The sequence below is a fragment of the Phacochoerus africanus genome, chromosome 15 (assembly GCF_016906955.1).
Source record: "Phacochoerus africanus isolate WHEZ1 chromosome 15, ROS_Pafr_v1, whole genome shotgun sequence".
NCBI lineage: Eukaryota > Metazoa > Chordata > Mammalia > Artiodactyla > Suidae > Phacochoerus > Phacochoerus africanus.
In genome coordinates, this window is record NC_062558.1 from 20,567,284 (window position 1) to 20,590,527 (window position 23,244).

The following is a 23,244-nucleotide window of genomic DNA, read 5'->3' on the forward strand; positions in this document are numbered from 1 at the left end:
CTGGTTTTTGCTCAGCATGTAATTTTTTTATGTTATCAGAATTTATATTCCCTTCTGGAGCTATAAATCTTCTTTGCTGTGAGTGGAGATGGATTCTAAAAATTGAAACCCCATCAAAACAGCGTTTGCATTGTTGTGATCCTATTTGATTAGTCACTAAGGTCTGGCTGGAACTTTGCAGCAGGACCTGTAACTTGTGTTGGGGTTCTGCCCCCCAAGGATGGAGTGGGTCTAGTTCCCAGGTCCAAGGGCTCCTCTTTGTTCCCACCTTCCTCATGTCTCCTGGATCACACGAGGCCGTCCACATTTCTAGCATCACACGTCTCTCTCTCTCTCTCTCTCTCTCTCTCTCTCTCTCTCTCCTCTCTCTCTCTCTCTCTCTCTCTCTCGGCATCTTCTTGGGTTTGTGGGAGGGGTCGGGTGGGAGGAACCTCCTTGAATAATTTTTTTTTCCCATTCAAAATGCATGGGGCATGAACTTTTTTGAGATCTGATGTGGTCTGAGATGTCTCTGTTTTGTCTACACACATACCTAATAGGTGAGCTAGCTAAAATTTTTGAAATCACAGTTTCTTAGAACTTTGAAGGCATTGCTCCACTATCTTATCCAGTACTGCTGCCAAGAAGTCAGATTCTAGTTCCATTTAACGTTACTTTTGCCCCATGTCTTCTAGAATTTTTTCCTTATCTTTGGTGTTCTGAAATGTGAAGCGATGTGGCTGATGATGCGTCTTTTCCTCCCTCCTTCATCCTGCTTGGTACTTACTGAACCTGTTCTCCCTGAGCTCTTGAGAGTCTTAAGGGCATGAAAATTTCTGCCATTCCTGTTTTCTTTCATGATTCTCAGTTCCGCACCCCCACACCCACCTGTGGCCTCTCCTTCTTTATGGATATTGGACCTTTTAGTAGTGGTCTTTCATCTCTCTCAGTTCTTCTCCCTTTGTCCTGGGCGTCCACTTGACACTGTGAGGAGGGTCACCACCTTGGTCAATAGCTCTGCTTATACTTTTTAATTTTTTTTATTTTTATTTTTTGTCTTTTTAGGGCTGCACCTGTGGTATATGGAAGTTCCCAGGCTGGGAGTTAAATCAGAGCTGTAGCTGCTAGCCTACACCCCAGCCACAGCAATTCAGGATCCGAGCCGCGTCTGTGACCTACACCACCACTCACAGCAACACCGAATCCTTAACCCACTGAACAAGGCCAGGGATTGAACCCACATCCTCGTGGATATTAGTCGGGTTCATTACCGCTGAGCCACAACAGGAACTCCTGCTTATCCATTTTTCAGTCCAGCAATTGAAATGTTTCTGATTTCACTTGCTTTCATTCTTCTAGAAGTTCCTAAAATGTTCTGGTGTGTTAATGGATGTTTTCCCTATTTTCTACAACTGCTGTAGTTTATTTAAAAAAAACAAAAGCAAACAATCTCTTCTGTTTTTTCAGTATGCCCTTAAGGGAGGTCACACAAGCAATTAAATGCATATGTTTAGGCACCACTGCAAACTGCTGTCTCTGTTTACATCTCCGCGTTTGACTTCTCTTCCTAGACTGGGTGAAATACCAAAGTCTTGTCATATTGATAGTTCAGAACTCAGATGCATTTTTAGAGGGGGCAGGAAAGCCAAGAGAGAACCATAAATAACCATCTGGAGCCCCAGAGGAGAACATCCACCTGCACGGAGGCAGAAGGAAGCGGTGGGACCACGTGGTATGCAAATTCGATCTTGAAGCTGAGTGGGCTTCTCACAGGTGGGCGTGAGGACTGGGGACAAGGGAGAGAATGTGGAAGGAAAGTGGCAGAGATGGAGAAAGAGTGACCGTGTTAGGGGACCTAGAGGGGCCCTTGTTTGGTTAGGGTGGTGACACTGGCTGGAAGGGAGTGTGAGGTAGTTGAAAAAATTGTTTGGGGGCTGGAGGTCCAAAGAGAAGGGTTGAATTGGGTTAGCTAGAAAGGGAGTTAGAAAAAGGCTCATCAGACAGGTCATCTGATAAAAACCATGTTTTAAGAAGCTAACCTGGCAGATCTCTGTAGGATGGGGTGAGATCTGAGTGGAGTCCATGCTGCCTGCTGGGCTGTCAGGGTGCAAAGGTGAGTGAGGTTTTGTCCCAGACTCAAGGGGCTCACAGCCTGGTGGCCATGGAGACCTGGTTGCTTTGCCCAAAGGAATGTTTCAACAATTTTTTTAAAAACATATAGATGTTGTAAATTATATTAGTAGCTTTTTAAAACTGTAATTCAGTCTGTTGTCATGGCCTTCTCAAATGATTGATTTTCTCATTATCAAAAATTTTCTATTTCCATGAATGCAATTAGAATGATATGCACTACGTAGTAAGTGCTTATGGCAAGTAGTCTTGCTTAATTTTGTATTCTTTGCTGTGCATTTCATCTAGAAGTATTAAAAGTAATACATCTTTTTATTAATGGTTCATTTTGGTTGAAAATACCTATAATTCATATCCTACCATTTAGCTATTTCAGAGGAAGATATAAGAGATTTAAGCTTCTCAGAATTAGCTTATTTGGAGTTCCCACTGTGGTACGGTAGGTTAAGGAGCTAGTGTTGTCTTTGAGGTGGCAAGGGTTAGATCCCCAGCCTCGCACAGTGGGTTAAAGGATCTGGTATTGCCATAGCTGCAACATAGGTAATTATCTGTTGGAGTTCCCATTGAGGCTTACTAGTAACAAACCTGACTATTGTCAATGAGGATGCAGGTTTGATCCCTGGCCTCACTCAGTGGGTTAAGGATCTGGCATTGCCATGAGCTGCAGTGTGGGTCGCAGATGTGGCTCAGATCTGGCATTGCTGTGGCTGTGGTGTAGGCTGGCGCCTACAGCTGCGATTCAACCTCTAGCCTGGGAACTTCCATATACTGCAGGTGCAGCCCTAAAAAAGACAACAAAAAGAAAAGAAAAATAAATAAATACAATAAATGTATAACAATAAAAATTAATAACAGCCACCATCTTTAAAAAATAAAATAATTATCTGTTGATAAAATTATTCATTGCAAATAGATATTTCTTTTTCTCTTACAAAGTCATATACTGGAGAAATTAGGGTTTTTCAGTAACACTCATTTCACTCAGAATATTTTCAAATACTTTTTTTGTGTTTTTTGTTTAATTAAAAAAATCTTATTACAGTATAGTTGATTGACAGTGCATCATTTTACAACAGCCTCAGTCAAAGGTAAAAGGGCTGAGATCAAAGGGCCATAAGATTGGGCTTTTAATACTTTTTGAAAACCAGAATTCCAAAGCATAAATAGCGTTGGTTTGTATGTTTCTGAAAGACTTCAGTGGACCTTCTGGGTTCATAGGACTGACTTTCCATCCTGGTAATAGATTTGTTTCCTAGTGAGAGGTTGTCTGCCCCATGATTACACTTCGTTCTGTACTTGGTCTACTAGCCGGACAGGGCTTTGGGGAACAGTGTCGCTGACAACATGGTCCCATCACCTCGTGCTGAGATAGGGGCCTGGGTGTAGCTGAGCTGCTGGTCCTGCCTCCTGCATCTGGTCCACATTCCACATCCTGAAGGAACATGTCCTTGTGCCCCTCTCCCCTGCTTGTCACCCTCCTCCTCCTCCTGGAGATCCCGCCCCAAGAAAGGCAGAAACCCTGTCATCAGGAATCACATCACGGTCTGATGGCCTCATAGGTCATAGTCCCTTCCTGTGCCTTTGAGCAGAACCCATCTCGTGAGAAGGTCGGCTTTTTCAGAGCCCTGGTGACAGAGATGTCACAGCCTGTGGCAGTATGTGAGCACCTCTGCTGCCAGGCTGTCCTCTCATCCCGCTTTGTAGTGCCCACTCCCCTCTGGCCCGTCTTCCCTCCGTGAGGACCAAGTTGCTGACCCTGGTGAGACTATTCTGTGCATTTGAAGGGTGACTTTAATGCTGCCCCATGAGAGCCTCTCACTGTCTGCAACTCGTCTGTGGTCGCAATTGCAAATATTAAGTAGACATAAAAGTGGGACATAGGCAGGCTTATCATACCCCCCAACCATCCACCCACACGCACACCAGACGCCCTGCACCATCTGTCCTTCTGTGCAAGAGGCTCAGGCTGTATCCCGTGTGTCTGGCCAGAGGCCCCACTGGTGTGGGGTCAGGACACACCACCCACCTCTGCCCCCCAGCGGGGACCATCCTGCCATGCACCCCTCTGCTTCTGGACTGTGGAGCTCTTGGTGTCCCAGTGCAGCCATGCTCTCCAGGCCACTGAGGCTTGTCACTCACTGTGACACTCGTGTCTTTCTCTCCCATCGTGGACAGTCCCCTGTCTGGTACATGTGGTCATCTCTAATTTTTTTCTGTGTGCTGCCAATGGCTTGATTTTTTTAAAACATTTTACTATTGAGGTAAAATTTACCTTGTGTGAATTACAGTGTGGAAATCCTTAAGTGGGGAGGTTCCAAGTTTTCATGCATTTCTGCACCTGGAGAAGCAACACTCCTGTCAGGGTATAGAATTCGTCTGTAATCTCAGAAATCCTTTTCGTCCCCCACCACCCAGACCCGGTGCTGTCTGCTCCTTCCTCCAGTGCCTTACTTCCCACTCCCTCTTCAGTCAGGCCTTTAATCTGATTTTTTTTTTTTTTTCTTTTTAGGGTCTCGGGTGCGGCACATGGAAGTTCCTGAGCTAGGGGTCAAGTTGGAGCTGCAGCTTCCAGCCTTCGCCATTGCCACAGCAGCGCCAGATCCTTAACCCACTGAGCAAGGCCAGGGATCGAATCCGAAACCTCATGAACACTATGTCGGGTCCCTACCCCTCTGAGCCAGAACAGGAACTCCAAATCTTTCAGTTTTGAAGACGTTCAGTTTTTAAGATGTGCGGTTAAGATTTTGGGGGCGCGGGAGGCCTTCCTCATCACCGAGATATTATCCTGTTAGGTCTCCTGGAAAACATACGTTTTAGCCTTTACGTTTGATTCTGGGATCCATCTCGAATTCTTTCCTCTGTATGATGTGAGGTAGGGGGTCAAAATGAGTTTTTCCCACGTGGGCTTCTAATTGTTCCAGATCCATTGTTGAAAAGACTTTCTTTTCCTCAGTTGAATTGCCTTGACATTTTTGTCTAATGTGGGTCTATTCCAGGGTTGTTTTATTTCTGTAACTATGAACTGTCATATTTAAATTATACGAGCCTCTCTCTCCACTACGTTAATGAAAACGCTGGATGAAAAAAAAAAAAAAAAAATCTAAACCAGGCTGTTGAATTCGAGGTCTCCCCTGACCTTCTGGTTTAATTTAAAACCTGCTCCCGCAGCCCCCTCCCTCTGTGTTTCTGGCCCTCCTGCCTCCCTGGGTTTCCGGGAGGGTTGGATGGGGCCACGGAGAGCCCCTCCTGCAGTGTCGCTTTGCCCTGTCTGCTCCCCACTGTTCCAGTGGCAAGTGGGAGTTTAGGCAGGGCTGGGGCAGGAATGCAGGTGTTCTCCAAATAGAGGGAAAGTTAACCTCTTAGCAGGAAATATCCCTCATCCAGCCATGAATCCTCAACATGGCAGTTCATATGACTGCAGAGAGCTTTCCCAAGAAATTTTCCTGCTCTCTGCAAAATATTATCACAATTATTAAATGTGATGAAACAGAAAATGAATATCCTGGGCAATAAGTGATATGAATTTCCTGCATTTCGTTTCACTGACAGCATTCTGAAGCACCCTCTTCCTTAGAAACCTCCCTAAGATTGTTTTCTTTAATGGCTTGTCTGTCAGACGGACACTCGCCTTTTCAGGCCCTCCAAGAAAAAAGCTGTGTATCAGCTATGTGGCTGTTTCCTCGGAACCACCAGATGAGTTGGCAAGGATAATCTTGTTTGCTGTGGTTTGCTGCATACTTTGCTGCACATTTTTCAAATGCCAACAATTTAATCAGTGCAGAGCACTCAGCTGTCCTCTTCAAGACATGTTGAGTTTTTGGTTCTGTTTCTAGCACATGCTGAAGCAGACACCAGTTAGCAATCCTGGCTCACATTTCTCCAGGTTTCCCCCATGCTCCTCAGTGTGCCCAGGTTCCCAGCAGCCCTTGGGGACAGGAGTGACACACCTCCTTCCCCCGGGCCTTCCCATGTGTCCACTGCAAATGGCCACCATGCACCATGCACCAGAGGACACACTGAGGTCAGTTCAGAAGGGCAGGTCTGCAGACCTAGAGATGATCATCCTAAGTGAAGCAAGTCAGAGAAAGACAAATACCACATGACATCACGAGTATGTGGAATCTGAGATGACACAAATGAACTTATCTGCCAAACAGAAACAGACTCCCAGACGTAGAGAACAGACTTGTGGTTGTCAAGAGGGTAGGGGATGGATGGATTGGAAGTTTGGGATTAGCAGATACAAACTAGTATATATAGAATGGATAAACAACAAGGACCTACTGTACCACGCAGGGAACTATAGTCAGTTTCCTGTGATAAACCATAATGGAAAAGAACATGAAAAAGAATGTGTAACTGAACCACTCTGTTGCACAGCAGAAATTAACACAACATTGTAAGTCAACTGTACTTCAATAAAAAAATTTTTAAAGTGTAGGTCTGCTGTGCCCAAGGAGCACACATGAGTGGAGGTGGGGCGGGGGTGAATGTGTTGACTGTGTGTTTAAAGCTGACCAATTATAGAATCATTTTTAAGTGTCTTACCCTTTAAGTTTCCCCCCACTTAGCCATCCACACTACTTTGGCACTCGGCCCACCAGGAATAATGTTCATTTTTTGTTTATTTATCCAGAAGGGGTGTTGGCACAGGCTGTGGTAGGTGCTCCAGGTAAGAGAGGCACACCCACAGCCCCAGAGGTCTGGGGCATCACAGCTTAGAGGGAGCAGGAGGTGAGCTGAGAGGAGGGCAGAGCCTTCTCCAGGCCTGAGGGATTGATTTCCCCCTAAGGAGGGGACACATGCTCTGGTCTGAAGCAGCCTATCCTGTTGACCCACCCCGCTCCCTGATCTTGGTTGTATTTACATCTGATTCCACACAACAGATGTAAAAGTGTGGGTTTGCGAGTTGCAGCATCCTCAACTGCAGCCCCTGTGCAGGCGGGAAGATGGCAGGAGAGGGGGCCGCCCTTGTTGCGTTTCGTCGTGGCGGAGGACGTCTTGGTCCATGCAGGCAGGCTCTGTAATAAAATGCCATGGACTGGGCAGCTTGTCAACAACAGAGTTCTCTCTTCCCTGGTCCATGGCCGACACCTTCTTACTGTCCTTAGGGGGCAGAGGGAAGAGGGGTTTCTCTGCATCTCTTTTATAAGGGCACTAATCCGATCTACGTGGGCCGCTCCCTCATGACATAAGCCACCAGCCACTAACAACATCACCTTTGGAGGCAGGATTTCAACATAGGAGTTTGGGGGCCACACTCCTTCAGATGGAAGCAGGGAGGCTGACAGGTTTGAGGGGGAGATGAGAGCAGACTGGCTCTTACTGAGGGGAGAGGGTCCCGATGGGGGGCTGTGACAGTCCTGGTTAGGACGTTACTTTGATTGAGAAGGGGGTGGAAGCATCCAGATTCCAGAGGCCTGATGGAGTTTCAGGAATCATCCTGCCACTGGTTCTCTTCCTTCCTCTCTAGTCCTTAGGGTTTTTTTTAATCCCCTAAGTACAGGCATTTACTGAGTAATGCCCCTTGGCCCACTTCTTCCCTACAAGGTGGCCTGTGAAACTGTGCTGCCGGGTCCTCCCAGGCTCTTGGGGCATGTAGGAGGGGGACACGGTGGGCCTGACTCACCCCGCACTCATGTATACTCATCGCTCAATATCGTGGTTCCCAGAAACGCATTTAGCAGAGTCTCCTATCACTCTTTTTAAGTTTGGAAAACTTCACTTTCTGTCTGGGTGTTTGAACAGAATCTCCTGACTTCAGCTAACTTTGTTATGTGTTCACATTTCGTTAAGTGTTCGATTAGGTAAACACTGATCTGTCAATTTGCATGCATCCCGGGAGACTGGTAACAGGCTGCTGCCCAGCTCCTCTCCTCTTGCCCTTAGTTTTGTTTTCTCTTCTCTCTCCCCCGACCCCTCCCTAAACCGTTGATGCCACTAAAACAACAAGGCCGGAAACCACCCCTGGCTGAGTGAGTGCTGCTTGGTCAGGGGTTGGGACAGACACTATGCGAGGAAGATTGGGGGACTGCAAGAGCGGAGGCCCCAGGTCACAAAAGTAGCACCAGGCCAGCTTGCCTGTCACCACATTCCTTGGCAGGTGGAACCCAGCCAGGTCAGGGTGGAGGAGACAGATGGCAGCTGGAAGGGCCTGCTTCAGGAGAAAGCCGAAGAAAATGAGTGTGCAAGAGAAGGGTGTGCAGCATAGCAGAATTAAGACAGAAAGGAGTAAATGTGAATGAAGAGAACGTGATTTTCTTCATTCTGTTCATGTACACCTGCCATCCTCAAAGTGCTAATTGGTATGATTGAAGTCACTCTGATGAGAAGGTGTCATGTGGCACATTGAGGTAGCCTGGAGGTTGGAAGCTTGAGATAGTGATCAGACCAAGGTGCCCCAGCTTGGTGCTCTCCACATGTAAAGAGTAAAGGAAGAACAAATAAAAAAAGATGGGCCACTGCAGGAATATTGGAGTCATGATGTTCCCTTCTGCTATTTATAGCCTTGGAAAAATACTTCATAATAATCATCTTCGATGTTTGTCATATCGAAGTTAAAACAGTTCCGGGGATGGTCAGGTTGTATTTGAGTGTTCATCCAACCCAGAGATTCAGGATCAATACTTAAGATTTATTCACCGTTAAGGAATCAGTGTTTTATGAAATGCTCTTATTTTATCCTGACATTTCACTTCATAGGGAGAAGCCAAGATATGTTTTGTTGTACACAGAACATGTTTTAAAAATTACGTCCTCAGCCATTTTGCTACTTGTTACTCTGTGTGTAGTGCTGCTTGCTACTGTTACTTCTTTCTGCCTCAGCTCTTTCTGGAAAGTTTTTGAAAGTCAAGCTGCAATCAGCCAGAGTTCATGCCAATTGAGATACAACTAAATTATGAAATTATGCACATTTTATTGCTATTCCTATGACAAGAGTATCTTCTTGATGCTCTTTTGAGTAGGTCATTGAATCTTTTTTTACTTTATGGAGCAGTGAGAAATGCATGAAGGATTTTGAATTGAGAGAGGCTCCCTTGCATGTATATCTGGGAATTGGCATTTAGAGTCCATAAAATAAATCGGCAGTGAATGTTTTATTTACCTGTTAGGATCTCAGCTAGATCATCAAACTGCACATTGCCAGATATAGTGAAAAACACTTAATGGCGCAGAAATGGAGTGGAAAGGATTGCATCAGAAATATCTATGTGCCCGTCTCACGAGGATTTTAATGTCCCATAAAATACCTGCATGTATGATGTAGAAGCAAAAGTTATTTCGGAAGTAAAGGTGGCCCCTGTCACAGTTATGCTTTCTTATATGAACAGAATAGTCAGTTTACTAAAATGTACTTTAAGAATCTCATTACGAAGCCTCCCCTGCCTGATGGCCAAGCTCTCTGCTGAGGCTGGTGTCCTGAGTGACAGCTGCAGAGTGAGCATGGCCCTCTCTCCTCTGAGCCTCCCTTTCATGTGCAGCCAAGTGAAATGTAAGCCCTACAGATCTGGGGCCTTGGCCTGACTGTGGCTTGGAAAGCCCCAAAGGCACGAAGGCCAGGGGCCAGCTGAGGCCACAATTCCCAGCCTCTGCAGGGAGGTGACCCAGAAGGCTCGGTGTCTCTGGGCTATCAGATGATGGTTTTGGCTTCATCCCCCAGATGCTGCATGAGGAAAACACAGCCTCCTGTTGCTCTTCCAGCCAGTTAACTGTTTATCCTTAATCGCCTGCAGTCTGCATGGGAACAAGTCTTTTCAAGATGAGTGAACTTTGCTTGATTTGAAATCAGAATGGTATTTGTTTTATTTAATACGGGAAGCTTCTTGGGAGAAGTTTGACACAAACTGGCTTTTTGGCCTCTTGGGATTTAGCTGAGAAAGCAGCGCACAGAGGACAGGCCGGAGGCACAGGTGCCCACTGGTGGGTTAGGTGTCCAGAGCCCTCACAATCCTTCTCTGTGGCCACTGATCCATGAAAGAACTGGGTTGGCAAGTCAGTGCGAGTCAGTGAATTTTTGGTCACATCCTTGGGGAAGCCACTCGGCTGACAGTCCTGCATGTTGCTGTCACCTTAAGTTTTATCCTTGATGCTCATTGTATTGGAGGTGTTGGATAATTGTAGGAAGGCAAGGTTTGCTTTGGTGGAGAGGTTAGTCCATCCATCAGGCCACTGGAAATAAGTTCCTTCCGTCCCCACATCGGCTGTCAGGAAAGAGCTGTCCTGCGGCTGGTTGGGAACTTGACACAGGTCTCTGCAGGGAGCAGTCCGGGGCAGTTCTGGGGCCTGGTGCATGCAGTTGGCTGGCAGAGATTTGGACAGAGGGGGCCCAGCAGTGCTCACTGAGGTGGGGGAAAAATTGAGAGAGAACAGGCCCTGATGGTGAATAGAGTTATTTGTCACCGAGTTGGTAATGGGATTTTCAATTAATTCTCGCAGGCTCACGGGGGCTCGCATTAGCCTTGTCAGGATGAGCTACAGCCACACATAAAATGCCATCCCCTATTAAACAGTGCGTGTCACCGAGTCTGTCATTTCTTCTGTTCAAGCAGAGGATGAATGGCTTCCACCCCAAACAGACGTGTGCCTCAGCCTCGCACACTGAAATCCCAGCCGCTTCCTGGGAGGAATACTCTTTGCATTATTACACAGCGAGTGTATTAGAAATGTGATTGTGGTGGGAATTCATCCAAAAGGAGAGCATCCAGCTGCAGAGTCAGACACTTTTGCAGGTGCCCCGTGTCCCTGGGGTCCGCTCTTCCTGCTGGGCCGTGGCAGTGGGTGACAGGTCACATTCAGGGCCTGTCCTGCCTACACATGCTCCTTCCTTCTGTCCACACAGCACCTGGAGGACAAATTGGGCCCAGAGAGGCTCACCTCTCATGACTACACCGCTGGTGGGTGGCAGGCTGGGACCCCGGCCCCGGCTGCTCCATTGCGGTCCAGTAGCTGGCACCCAGGAGTGGCTTCCCTCTAGGTCTTGTCACTTCTCTGGCCCTGACTCTGTCCCTCCTGCTCCATCCCATGGTGATGTTGACGGCTTGTTTATTCACTGTCATCTCCTCAAGTGTGTCTTGGGAAAGATGCTTAAATGGTAGTCAGCAGACCCCAGAAATCAGCCCTGAAGGAGAGAAGGCAGTGAGGCCCTTCTGTGAGGGGTTGTGGCCAGGTGCCTTGCCCACATGGACCCAGGCTGGGCCGTGACTCATGACCCCAGGACCAGGCAGCATCGGCATCCTGCTGGGCATCCCCTTCTGGGGCAACCAAAGGTTGCAGTGCAGTCGTTGACAAGGTTCTGTCAAGGCTGGGCAGTGGGTCATGTCATCAGAGGCAGGATCATAATGCCACATCCGAAGCTCACAGGGCACTTGGGGGTCTCAGGACTTCTGGAAGGCTCCACCGTGACTTCCTCCGACATAGCTTCTGTTAAACCAGAGAATATCACATTGCATGGGCCAGGCCAGGATGGCCGCCCACAATATGTGAGAGCCAAACAAAAATATTTAACCAAAAATCTTTGGTCTACAAGAGGGCCAGACTCTGACGAAAAACTAAACTGATTTTTTTTTTTTTGGCTGCGCCTATGGCGACATGCAGAAGTTCCTAGACCAGGGATTGAACCCGTGCCACAGCTGTGACTTTAGGCCAGATCCTTAGCCACTAGGCCGCCGGGGAACTCCTAAACTGATCTTTAAAAACTACATTGTGAAATCTTGTAGCCATCAGGGTGTGACGGTTTGATCCACATTTTTGGAGGGGAGGGGGCCAGTAAGGGTCCGTGGTTCTACTTCAGTAGAAAGATTAAACTTAAAATAAACTACCCTGGTTCACCAATGCCTGGCTGTCATCAGCCCCTGGCTACCCGCTTTCCCCTCCAGAGCACTGGCCTGCCTGCATGTTCTCCCCGCGGCCTCTGTGCTTCATGCCAGGCAAGGCTGGGTGCTGCCTGAAGGACAGGGAGGTGGAGAAGCCCAGAGGACAGGCCCCCACCTGCATGCACTGATTCCTGGTTCCCAGGGCTCCGTGAGGGCCAGCCCTGCCCGGACACCATGCCCTGTCTACTCGAGCTTTGCCTGCTGACCCCCACATCCTTGAAGGCTTGGCCCCTGTGTCACATTCTCCAGGAGTGTTTAATTTTCCCACCACTCAACTCTGCATAGCCCCTGCCTCCCTGTCACCATGCAGCCCTGGCCCTGTGGTGCCTCATCCTCAGGGACTGATCTCTGAGAGACAGCAGTGAGTGATGACTTGGGGTGAGAGCTTAATCCTCTGCTCTACCCAGGAATTGAACATGGGCAGCTTGGTTGAAAACCAGGAATCCCGACCCCTAGACCAGCTAGAGGCTAGAAGCATAATTGCCCTGATTCTTGTCCCTGCTGAAAGTAAGAATGTTTCAAGGAGACAAAAACTGTAAAAACAGGTACAAATTTTATTGTTAGAGTCACAGTACAACATGAGGGAGAGCACACAGAAAAGCGTTTTATTTATTTAAGTCAGAAACAAAGAAGAAAAACACACCCTGGAGAGGAGTACAGGTGCAGGTGTCCCCAAGTGAGGAGCACACTGGAGAGGTGATTTTAAATCACTTAGCACGATTCTTCAGGGTCTTTGTTTACCTTTAGCCAATTCTGTTCTGTTCTGTTCTTTTCTCTTTCTTCCTCCCTCTCTCTCTCTCTCTCTCTCCCTCCCTCCCTCCCTCCCTCCTTCCTTCCTTCCTTCCTTCCTTCCTTCCTTCCTTCCTTCCTTTTAGGGCTGCATCTGCAGCTGTGGAGGTTCCCAGACTAGGGGTCTAATCAGAGCTGTAGCTGCCGGCCTATGCCACAGCCACAGCCACGCCAAATCTGAGCCTCGTCTGCAACCTGCACCACAGTTCACGGCAATGCCAGTTCCTTAACCCACTGAGCGGAGCCAGGGATCGAATCCGCAACCTCATGGTTCCTGGTTGGATTCATTTCCAGTGCACCACAACAGGACCTCTTAATTATCTTGTTTTAATTCCCACACCTGCCTGAACACAGGACCCTCACCAATATGCGTGTGCGTCTTTTGATAAGGATTGATTCCAGAGCAAAGGATGCTGGGATGGTATCAGGACTTATATATGGCCTGGCGCCCCCTTGCTTTTTTGACCCCAGGAGTCTCACTGCACATGTGTAATTTGGGAGATCCCCTTGACCCCAGGAGTGATTGAAGTGGTCATCTTATCTTTCTACTCCAGCTGAGCTCAGCTCCTTCAACTATCTTTTTCCTTGAGGTGTGAAAGAGAAATGATTTATTTGGCCTAAGAAGTCCCAGCTGTTCTCAGCCCAGGGGCCCAGCTACCTTGTACCTCAGGACCATGGCCGTGCCCTGCTCCCCTTCAGGCCTACTCGCAACAAGATGCTCGGGAGAAGGGAAAGCTGGATGGGTGTTTGCTGGATGATGAGCGAATGAATGAGGACGGAGGAGCTGGAGCCCAGAGTCATACTCAGCCACTTAGCTCTGGATCTGTTTGATTGGCCATTTACCCTCTGTCAGCAGTAGACAGTGATGACTCCAAGAAGCCAGAGGTCTCCTTAAAGTGACAAGAACTGGCTCCTCCAGTGCCACCAGGAGGTCTGCTGTTCAGTCCATTTGGTGATTACATTGCCCGGGGCCACTTGCACATTTAAAGCTGTCATTTAAAACCCTAACGCAGGGCAGTAATATGGAAACCACACTCGTGAGCATGTCAGCCCAGCAGGAAAGCCAAGTGCAGCAAATGGATATAGGTCGTAAGGACTATGTTCAGTCACAGGCTACAGACTCAGTGGGCAGGCCGGTGACCATCCTTCCCACAGCCATTCCAGACTCTGGCACAGAGTCACCCCCTCATAAAGGAGTGAGATCCACTGCCCACCTTAAAAGCAGTTGGAGGAGTTCCTGTTGTGGTCCAGTGGGTTAAGAACCTGACATAGTGTCCCTGAGGATGAGGGTTTGATACCTGACCCAATTCAGTGGGTTAATAAGGATCCAGAGTGGCTGTGGCTATGGTGTGGGCTGGCAGCTGCTGCTCCAATTTGACCCCTTGCCTCATAATTTCCATATGCTGCAGGTGCAGCCCTAAAAAGAAAACACAAAAGTAGTTGGAAAAGTTGTACCCCAGAGTCACACTGTGATTCTTACCCTTTGAGTTTAAGAGCAGTTAGTAAATTAGTGAATTGTGCTTCTGTTCAAGTTTTTCTTCTAGCTGCTTCTCATGTATCCTGTTAAGTATTTAATATCGGAAATTAAGGTTTCTCAGGAGTTTTTGAACTTTACACCAGGGAGCCAGACTCAGTGGTACTTTCCAGGTACTAAAACTCCAAATAAGGCAAAACCTCCGCTGAGTCAGTTTTGGGAACAGAAAGCCGTCTCAGGCTTGGGGCGGGCGTCCGCTGTTTGTTTGCTCTCGGTGATGCACATGTAGGTTTTTATGCCAAATTTTCTTCCTTGGGCACAGTGTGGATTTGACCTTGACTTCACAACCACGATAATGCGGTTGAACTTTCAGGTACTTGAGGACCAATCTGTCATTAAAACTCTTCTCTCTCCTTCAGGGGATACCTCAGTTACCATGTGCCAAAGCATTGTACAACTACGAGGGGAAGGAGCCCGGAGACCTGAAGTTCAGCAAAGGCGACATCATCATTCTGCGGCGACAGGTGGATGAGAATTGGTACCATGGAGAAGTCAACGGGGTCCATGGCTTTTTCCCCACCAACTTTGTGCAGATTATCAAGCCGTTACCTCAGCCCCCACCTCAGTGCAAAGCACTTTATGACTTTGAAGTCAAAGACAAGGAAGCCGATAAGGATTGCCTTCCATTCGCAAAGGTAACATTGGGACAGTGTTGCCTTCCACTTGCTGCCCCTTCCCTGTGCCTGGATGCTCAAACAACAGCTCAGGTCTCCTTTGCAAAAACATACCGTGGTTTTATGTGCACTGTCTCACTGTGCTTCTAAAAATATCTGCAGGCAGTCTTCTCGGAGTCACAGAGTCAGTAATCTTGTGCATAGCTCGTTCTCTAGGAAAGATAATTTTGGTTGCTGCTCTGTGTGGTATCATTTTCGTATTTAGAGCCTAAATGTAATTCTAAGCTACATTTCAGGGTATATGTGCCTCTCAGGGATTTTAATTCCCTGAATTATGAATAACAAAATGAAACATCATTACTTTCTTAGTTTATATGTAAATTTCTTGGTGGAAAAGCACACAAGACTGTATCTCCTGAATTGATAAAATACTTTGGAATTTTGAGCAATGTGTTTTTTGTTTTTTTTTTTTGGTAAAGAAAAACAGTAGGCTAAGCATGTAAATGGGCATTTGGTGTATTATCAGAGAGAAAGTGAGAAGAGCCTGAGAATCAGTCTAGAAGGGAAGTGCAGGGGGCAGGACGGGTTGGAAGCTGCAGTGTGGGAGTCTCAGCACAATAAGCTGTCAGCCTTTGGTGTGAAGGGTTCAAGGTTTTATACTCTCTGCTCTGAAAGTCTCCAGGCTGGCTGCTGGTTACCATTGCGTTAATTGGCTTATTGCATCCACACCCTAAAGGCACACCTAGGCTTTTTCCTTCATGGATGCTCACAACCCGAGTCCCCACATTGAAAAGGAAAATTGGCGGCAAGCTTCCTGGGATCAGGTGGACTAATGTTTGTTGTTTCTTCAGGATGATGTTCTGACCGTGATTCGCAGAGTGGATGAAAACTGGGCCGAAGGCATGCTGGCAGACAAAATAGGAATATTTCCAATTTCATATGTTGAGGTGAGTCTGTCTGTAGACACTTCAGTTGTGTTAGTGTTCTGCTCGGCAAGTCAGTCTGAAGTTTGCAACCTGCGTATTCAGGAGTCTCCACATCATTTCTCAGGATATGCACATGTTGTATCAGTATTGTACACCCTCAACTAATGCAGTGTTACATGTCCATTATGTCTCAATAAAACTAGGGGAAGAAGTTCCCATCGTGGCTCAGTGGTTAACGAATCCGACTAGGAACCGTGAGGTTGCAGGTTCGATCCCTGGCCTTGCTCAGTGGGTTAAGGATCTGGCATTGCCATGAGCTGTGGTGTAGGTCACAGATGGGGCTCAGATTCTGCGTTGCTGTGGCTCTGGCGTAGACCGGTGGCTACAGCTCCAATTAGACTCCTAGCCTGGGAACCTCCATATGCAGCAGGTGCGGCCCTAGGAAAAGACAAAAACAAACAAACAAAAACCTAGGGGAAAAAAGAAAGACAAAAACCTATTTTTAAAAAGTCCTCTTGGCCCAAATGTCGGGAATGCCCCTGTTCTAGATCATTGGATAGAATTCCTCCATCCTGTCTTAACGACTCCTGAGGACGAGGAGACTGTGAGGTGTGTGAAACTCTGTTCTTTGTTCTGCTGCAAAGGCACCTGGGTGTCTGTTAAACATGACCGTGTGCTCTCTGCTGGTCTCGCGCTGCCTGCAGCTGGTCTTTTCCATTCACGGCTTTGGGGTCAGAAGGCTGGTGAAGTTCCTGACTAAGGTGGAGAGGAGTGTATCTGTATGTTTCTTCCATATGTGCCACATCTCAGAACTGGGGTAGTGATTTGCACAGTAGCCTCCAATAAACAGGAAATAAGCCAAGAACGACCCTCTCCATCCCGTCCCTGCAGTAACTTTGCCACACCCACCCCGCCCCCTTTTAATCAGCTTTACCCAGAAAGGTTATGGCCAACTTGATTCAGCAAAGTCTTTTTAGGAATGTATTTAAAGTGACATGGTTGTATTATTTGAAAGAATAATGCACATTAAAAATGAACCAGGAAGTTATAATTTACAATAGGGCCTTATTACACCATATATCATAAACTTTCATGTCATTCAGGCATAGGAATTTCATGCTGAAAACAAAATTGAAGTCATTTTCAAAGAATGAAATACCAGGGCAAATAACCCTATGAGGTTAGCTGAGGTCACAGAAGGCTCTAGGAATTAGTGAGCTCCTAGTGACGGTAAATAGGGCTTCCCTAAGAGGGATGGAAAAGCCACATTCTGTGGAAGGAAGAACCCCCATGCAGGGCAACCAGCATGTGTAAAGACCAAAAAGTAAGAGGCACAAAAATTCGAGAATTGAAAGTAAGTCCGTTGTTGAAGGTATCAAAGCATGTATCTGAAGCATATGAAAAAGAAAAACTGCATCACTTACGTTTGTGTCTTTCCATTTGAGGCATTTGTTTAGGCGTGACTCTGAGAATGAAAATGATACATGGTGCCATTGTAGCCAGCATTTAGTCTCCATCCCAGTAGGTCGGATTATCAAAGTGTTCACGCAACGTCAGCCTAGCCACGGTCTACCTGTGGAAAGGTAGTTTGAACCATGTCTGAGCCTTGAATTTTATCCATACCCTTCAGATGTTCCTGTTCATTAACATATTTTTTTCCTCCTTTGAAAATATACAACAGGAAAAATTCTCAACACCCAGATTAAGCCTTCCTGGACGTTGTTTACATCTTCTACAGTCATGGCAAGTTACGCACATTCCCAAGTATTTGAATAGTTCCAGTGGGGAGCGTGGGTACCACAAGCTTCGTAATGAAAGCCTGTCTTCACTTGTTAGGTATTATCAGTGCCACATGCCAGTACTTGGTGTGTGAGGCTGGAGAAGCATCGACGGGCTTTTGTTTCTGGGCAGGTGCAGAACTGCAGATAGGCGTTGACGATCCGCCCAGAGTCGTTGAGTCCTGAGGATGACTGACTCTGACTTCAGCGGGCAAGATGAACCGCTGCCCCAGGGCACTTTCGTTCTTCCACCTCTTCTCCTTCACAGTGGTTTCCTCTTTGGAACCATAGTTTTGCCGTTTGAGACCAGAGGAGCAAATCTCTCTTTGGGAGTCTGAAGCTCCCTGCATGTTGGGCTACATGATGGAGGTTCCTAGCACCTGGGGATTAGCACGGGGTCAGGCTCTAGGAGCAGAAAAGGCCAGGCACATTTTGGCAGCAGCCTACCACAATTGAAGTGTTCAGAACACAAACTTTTTTACAAGGCAGCCTCCCATGGAGGGAAGCCAACTAACCATGCAAATCAGAAACGGGTATTTTTCCTGAAGAATGTCGTTCTCTTGCTCTGTGAACCACTTCAGGGTCAGACCATCCCCACTAGGAAAACAGACGGATACCAGAGTCCATTTGTAAATGATCTGTCTGGTGGACATGCCTTTAGGATCCCAGCAGGGTGTGCACACCCCCCACTGCGTTACAGGAGGTGAGAAAACAGCGACTTGCCCACAAATGCCATCGATTAAAGTACCAGATTCTTCAGGGTTTGAGCAGATGAGGGGAGTCTGGTTGGAGGTGGTGAGGAGGGAAGGGCCAGCTCTGTGAATGTTCAGGAATCCTGTGTGTACACACACACACACACACACACACACACACACACACACACACACACAAACATACACACCTCTGTCAGGCTGTAAAGATTAGGACTCTCTTGCCTTGATCACTTGATCGCTGTCAGGCTTCCCCCGTCAGAGGGCTGTGGATTCTGTTCTCTTTAGACCTGGGCAGTCTGGGAAGTAGGGTGGGGTAGATGTTTTTTGGGAAAACCCAGGTTGTTCTAGGAGACACCTGGTCACGACGTGTGTACAAGAGTTCCTTTGCCAAGGACCGAAATGAAGATTCAGAAAGAAACCAGTAGCTTGCGGTTTCTTTGTTCAAGAGTATGTCTTCCCCAAAACCAAATGGAGGGTTTTAACAACCTCGTTAATTCAGAGCTGACTCATGACTCATTCACATTTTGTGGTCTTGGACAAAGATGACATGATTCTTAGCAAGCCCAATGTCTGAATGAAGTAAGTGCTAAATAGGGAATTTTGGATGACTTTCAAACATGATTGTGTCTTGTAGGCTTATGATGAACTGCATTTTTATTAAATTTGTCATGTAATATTTGGATTCCTAGTCACTCACTTAAACCATCACTTCCCCAGTGTTTTCCAACCAAAAATTATCGAGCACCTCTCAGTTAGATACGATACAAAGATAAGCATTCCTTGTGGGCAGGCAGCGTGGAGTGGCCGTGGTGTTCTAGACAACCCACCGTCTTACTTACTCTGAAGCTGTCCTGGATGGAAAGACTGCTGCTCTCTGGTTGTGTCTCAGCTCTGATGTCACTTCTGCTGACAGGTTGCCCTCACCAGCTCCTCTAACCTGCTTCCTCCTCTTCACCTGCTTTGCCTCACATACCACGTGCTGTGATCCTGGAAAAACTTGCACTTTGGGCCCGGGTGGCTGGGATCCCAGTCTTGTCTGGACATCCAGTTGTGGAGCGACCTGCTTCCTCCTTTGTGAGACAGCAGTGCCCTAGGAGAGTTAGCCTGGGGAGAGCCGGGCAGGGGGCAGGAGGTGGGGGTTAATGACAGCGCCCCCATGATGTCATTGAAGTTTCTCCTTAGCTTTCACTGTAGCTGTCCCATCAGGGGCTGGCTACCTAGTTACTGCCCCCCCCCCCAGTGTCCTCACCCCAGTGAAGTGTCAGCTGTCCCCCCACCCCCACACCCCAGGGATCCTTGCCTTGTCATCTGTTTCACCCCGTCTCCCAAGGTCCTTGCACAGTGCCTGCCCAAAGTCCACCCTCAATAAGTGTTGATTGAATGAGTGAGGAACCCAAGAACCTTGGAGCCAACACCAGGTGTGAACTGGTTTTAGATGTTGCCATCTTGTACAGTTTTCCACCAGTGTTCCCAGCATCCAGATCCGAGAGCCTATGTTGCAGCTTGTGGCAACACCAGATCCTTAACCCACTGAGTGAGGCCGGGGATCGAACCCACATCCTCACAGAGTCTGTATTGGGTTCTTAACCCCCTGAGCCACAACAGAAGCTCCTGAAATCATTTTTTTTTTTTTAAATAAGAAATGTAGGAAAATTTGGGGGAAGTTGGCAAGAGAATTACCATATAGCTTGGCTTCTGAATACCCCTTTGATTCTGAAGTAATTTTTATAAATTTAGAGAAACTGTTGGAAAGTCTGAAAGGCAGTTGGGTATCACCCTTTCTTCCTCAATTCTGAAGTAAGTTTATTTGTATAAAGGAAACTTAGAGATTGTTAGGGAATCATTGCAAGGGAGCAGTACTAAGCATTGCACATGCCCCTGGAATCTGATTGGCTGAGTGCATTCTGATTGGAAATCTGATTGGCTGAGCACAGGCTCTGCTTCAGGTAGACTAGTTCTGACCTGGTGGCTCTGTCTGGTTTCTTCTGAGTGGTGTCAGCTTCATGCTGCAAAGACAGAAGGAATAGGGCACTCTGGATTCTGGATTTCCAGGGCAGAGGCAGATCTCTGGACTCAGACCGCTGGCCCCAGCCACCCTGACCGGCCCCAGTTGGAAGGGAGCCCCGGGAACTGGGCGAGGAGCTTCATTTGGGGCTGTTTACATTCCATCCACTGTGTAGCAGCCTCTTTCTAACTGAAGGGTTTCCTTTTGTTTCCCATCAGGAAAACATTCCGGGTCAGTTATTGTGGGGCTCTCCCTGCCTGAGTGGCCTGTTTCTGGCACTCCGGGTAGTTTCATGAGATGTAAAGATGGGGTGTCTCCCACAGAGCCTTCACCAGAGGCTGAGGGTCGTGGCCAATTGGTGTCTGGCATGAGGTCCCTCCAGGACCCTCAAGTTCTTTAGTCCTGCCCTATTCCTCTGGGCCCCTAAGTTGGTGTCATGATCCATCCTGGAATTGCTACCATTCCAGCTCATCCAGGCTATTTCTGTGTCCACGTTCTGTAGAAAGTTCACTCCGTTTTCACGTCCTAATGAATACTGTCATTTCTTGGGAAGCTTTTCTGTCCTAATTGTCCTTTGATGAAGCAAAACAGAACAGTCCTCTCCTTGTGTGAAACTGCCTCAGTTCTCAGCTGGTCCATCTTTAGAGACCCAGCATATGCCAAGAGGGTAGCTGTGTGCATACGTGAATCAGAGCTTGTCTTTTTCCCCTGTGAGATGACCCGTACGACTTTGCCCTTCCCTATGCTATTATAATACTATTAACCGTCAGTTTTTAGGATTGCATGATAAACATTCTAGGAACTAAATTATACTTACTTAATTGTTTTTCCTTTTTTCAAACAAGTTAAGTGTCTTGTTTAGGGACACCTGGCCAGTAATTGAGACGTGAACTGTGGTCTTTCTGCCCTAGCCCCCTCCCTACCGCCCCTGCCCCGTGGTAGCTCAGAGCACCTGTGTTGATAGGTAGTGTTGCTAACGTTGGTACATAATCACTGTTACTATCAGCCCTCACTTGAGAAGAGTGTGGAACATTTTGACTTTTCATCAAAGAATAACAACTTTTCAGGTTCTAACTTTCATAAGATTAATTTTTAGAAACGATTTCAGATACTGAGGTTGCTTTGTTTATTTGTTTTTTTAGGGCCACATCCGAAGCATATGAAAGTTCCCAGGCTAGCAGTTGAATCTGAGCTGCAGCTCCTGGCCTATGCCACAGCCACACCAGATCCGAGCTGCATCTGTGACCTACACCACAGCTCACAGCAACGCCAGATCCTTAACCCACTGAGCAAGGCCAGGGATTGAACCCAAGTCCTCATGGATACCAGTCGAGTTTGTTACTGCTGAGCCACGACGGGAACTCCGAAGTTGCCTTTTTTAAGAGAGAATCACACATTGATTAAAACCACCATATTCTAAGATCTTAAATTTTATTATTTGAAATTTTTATTGTGTTGCTCTGTACAGCCTAAAATTGGTAGTAGCTAAGGCTTTTCAGAAGCAAAGTCAGTTCATTTTTTTTTGGTCTTTTTTTTCTTTTTTTCTTTTTGGTTTTTTTGTCTTTTCTAGGGCTGTACGCGCAGCATATGGAGGTTCCCAGGCCAGGGGTCTAATCAGAGCTGTAGCCGCTGGCCTACACCACAGCCACAGCAACGCAGGATCTGAGCCGCATCTGCAACCTACACCACAGCTCAGGGCAACGCTGGATCCTTAACCCACTGAGCGAGACCAGGGATCAAACTCCCAACCTCATGGTTCCTAGTCAGATTCACTAACCACTGAGCCATGACGGGAACTCCAAGTTGGTTCATTTTAATTAAGCAAGGGCTGAGGCCTGTTTTGTGTTCTGCATGGTTGTGTGTGTCTGTGGCATGTGGGTGGCATCTTGATTAAACCCCTGGGAACAGGCTTCCCGGGAATGAAGTAGACACGTCTCAGGAAGACATTAGGAAGTGGTGTGGAGCAGTATGCTTGGTGATACAGTGGAGCAGCTGGTCCCCCAGCCTCATGCATTGTAGGCGAAAGGAGGAGGAAGGTCCTAAACTTGCCTGCCACCACCCTGCTCCCCACCACTGTCCCCCACTTCAGGTTCCAGGTGGGGAAGCCACACCATAGCAATAGCCAGAGCCACATCATGAACAACACCAGGTCCCTAACCCACGGAGCCACCAGGAAACTCCACAAGTTCAAGTCTTTAAAGGTTAGTGATGGGATTTCCATTCTGGCAAGATGTCCTCATCCACGTGGTGAGGAGACATGGTCCTGACCATGTAGGTGTGACAAGAGCATTGATGAAAGCGGCATCTGTAAAGTCTGGGGTGGGAAACTCTCTACTACTCTTAGAAGGGAGGCTTTCCCGAATCCCCTGTGGAGAGTTTGTTGTTTTTCATCATCACGCCCTTTAAGAGGTAAAACGATGCCCAGCTTTTCCCATTACTGTCCTGTCTGGGTAACTACATGTGCTGCTCATGGAGCTTCTGGAAAATGCTGTATTTTCCCTCAGGGAAAACCGCAAGTCTGGGTTCTTTCCTTCCTTGGGGACATTCCCAACCCCGTGTGCAGCTTTGGACAAACCCTTGTGCCCTGACCTCGCCCAGGCCACTTCTCAGATGGGCCAGGTTCACTTGTCAACAGGATGTGGATTTTAGGTCTTAATGTATTATCATTCAAATCGTGAGCACATGAACGTGACAGACACATGGCAGGATGAAAGTAACTGAGTTTCTGCTGACGTTTCTATGAGGCTCCTGCTCAGGGTGTGGAAGCGGGAGGTTGATTCATGAAGGTGTGGCTTACGGTGGGGTGGTCTTGCCCATGTTATCTGCCCGGAGGTGTCCATGCAGGCCCAGCTCTGAGCAGAGGCCCAGCCATTGTCACAGAGAGGCTGCACTCAGCCCTCCACT

The 23,244-nt window shown here is 47.5% G+C and overlaps 1 protein-coding gene across 2 annotated transcripts in view; it reads left to right on the forward strand.

Moving 5' to 3' along the window:
* The window catches only part of SH3RF1 (SH3 domain containing ring finger 1), a 138,640-nt gene that overhangs the window by 86,440 nt on the left and 28,956 nt on the right, over positions 1-23,244 (forward strand). For both annotated transcript variants that reach the window (XM_047759740.1, XM_047759741.1), the window contains exons 3-4: positions 14,664-14,939; positions 15,770-15,865. In XM_047759740.1, the coding sequence (XP_047615696.1) occupies positions 14,664-14,939; positions 15,770-15,865 (372 nt within the window). The remainder of the gene's footprint in view (positions 1-14,663; positions 14,940-15,769; positions 15,866-23,244) is intronic.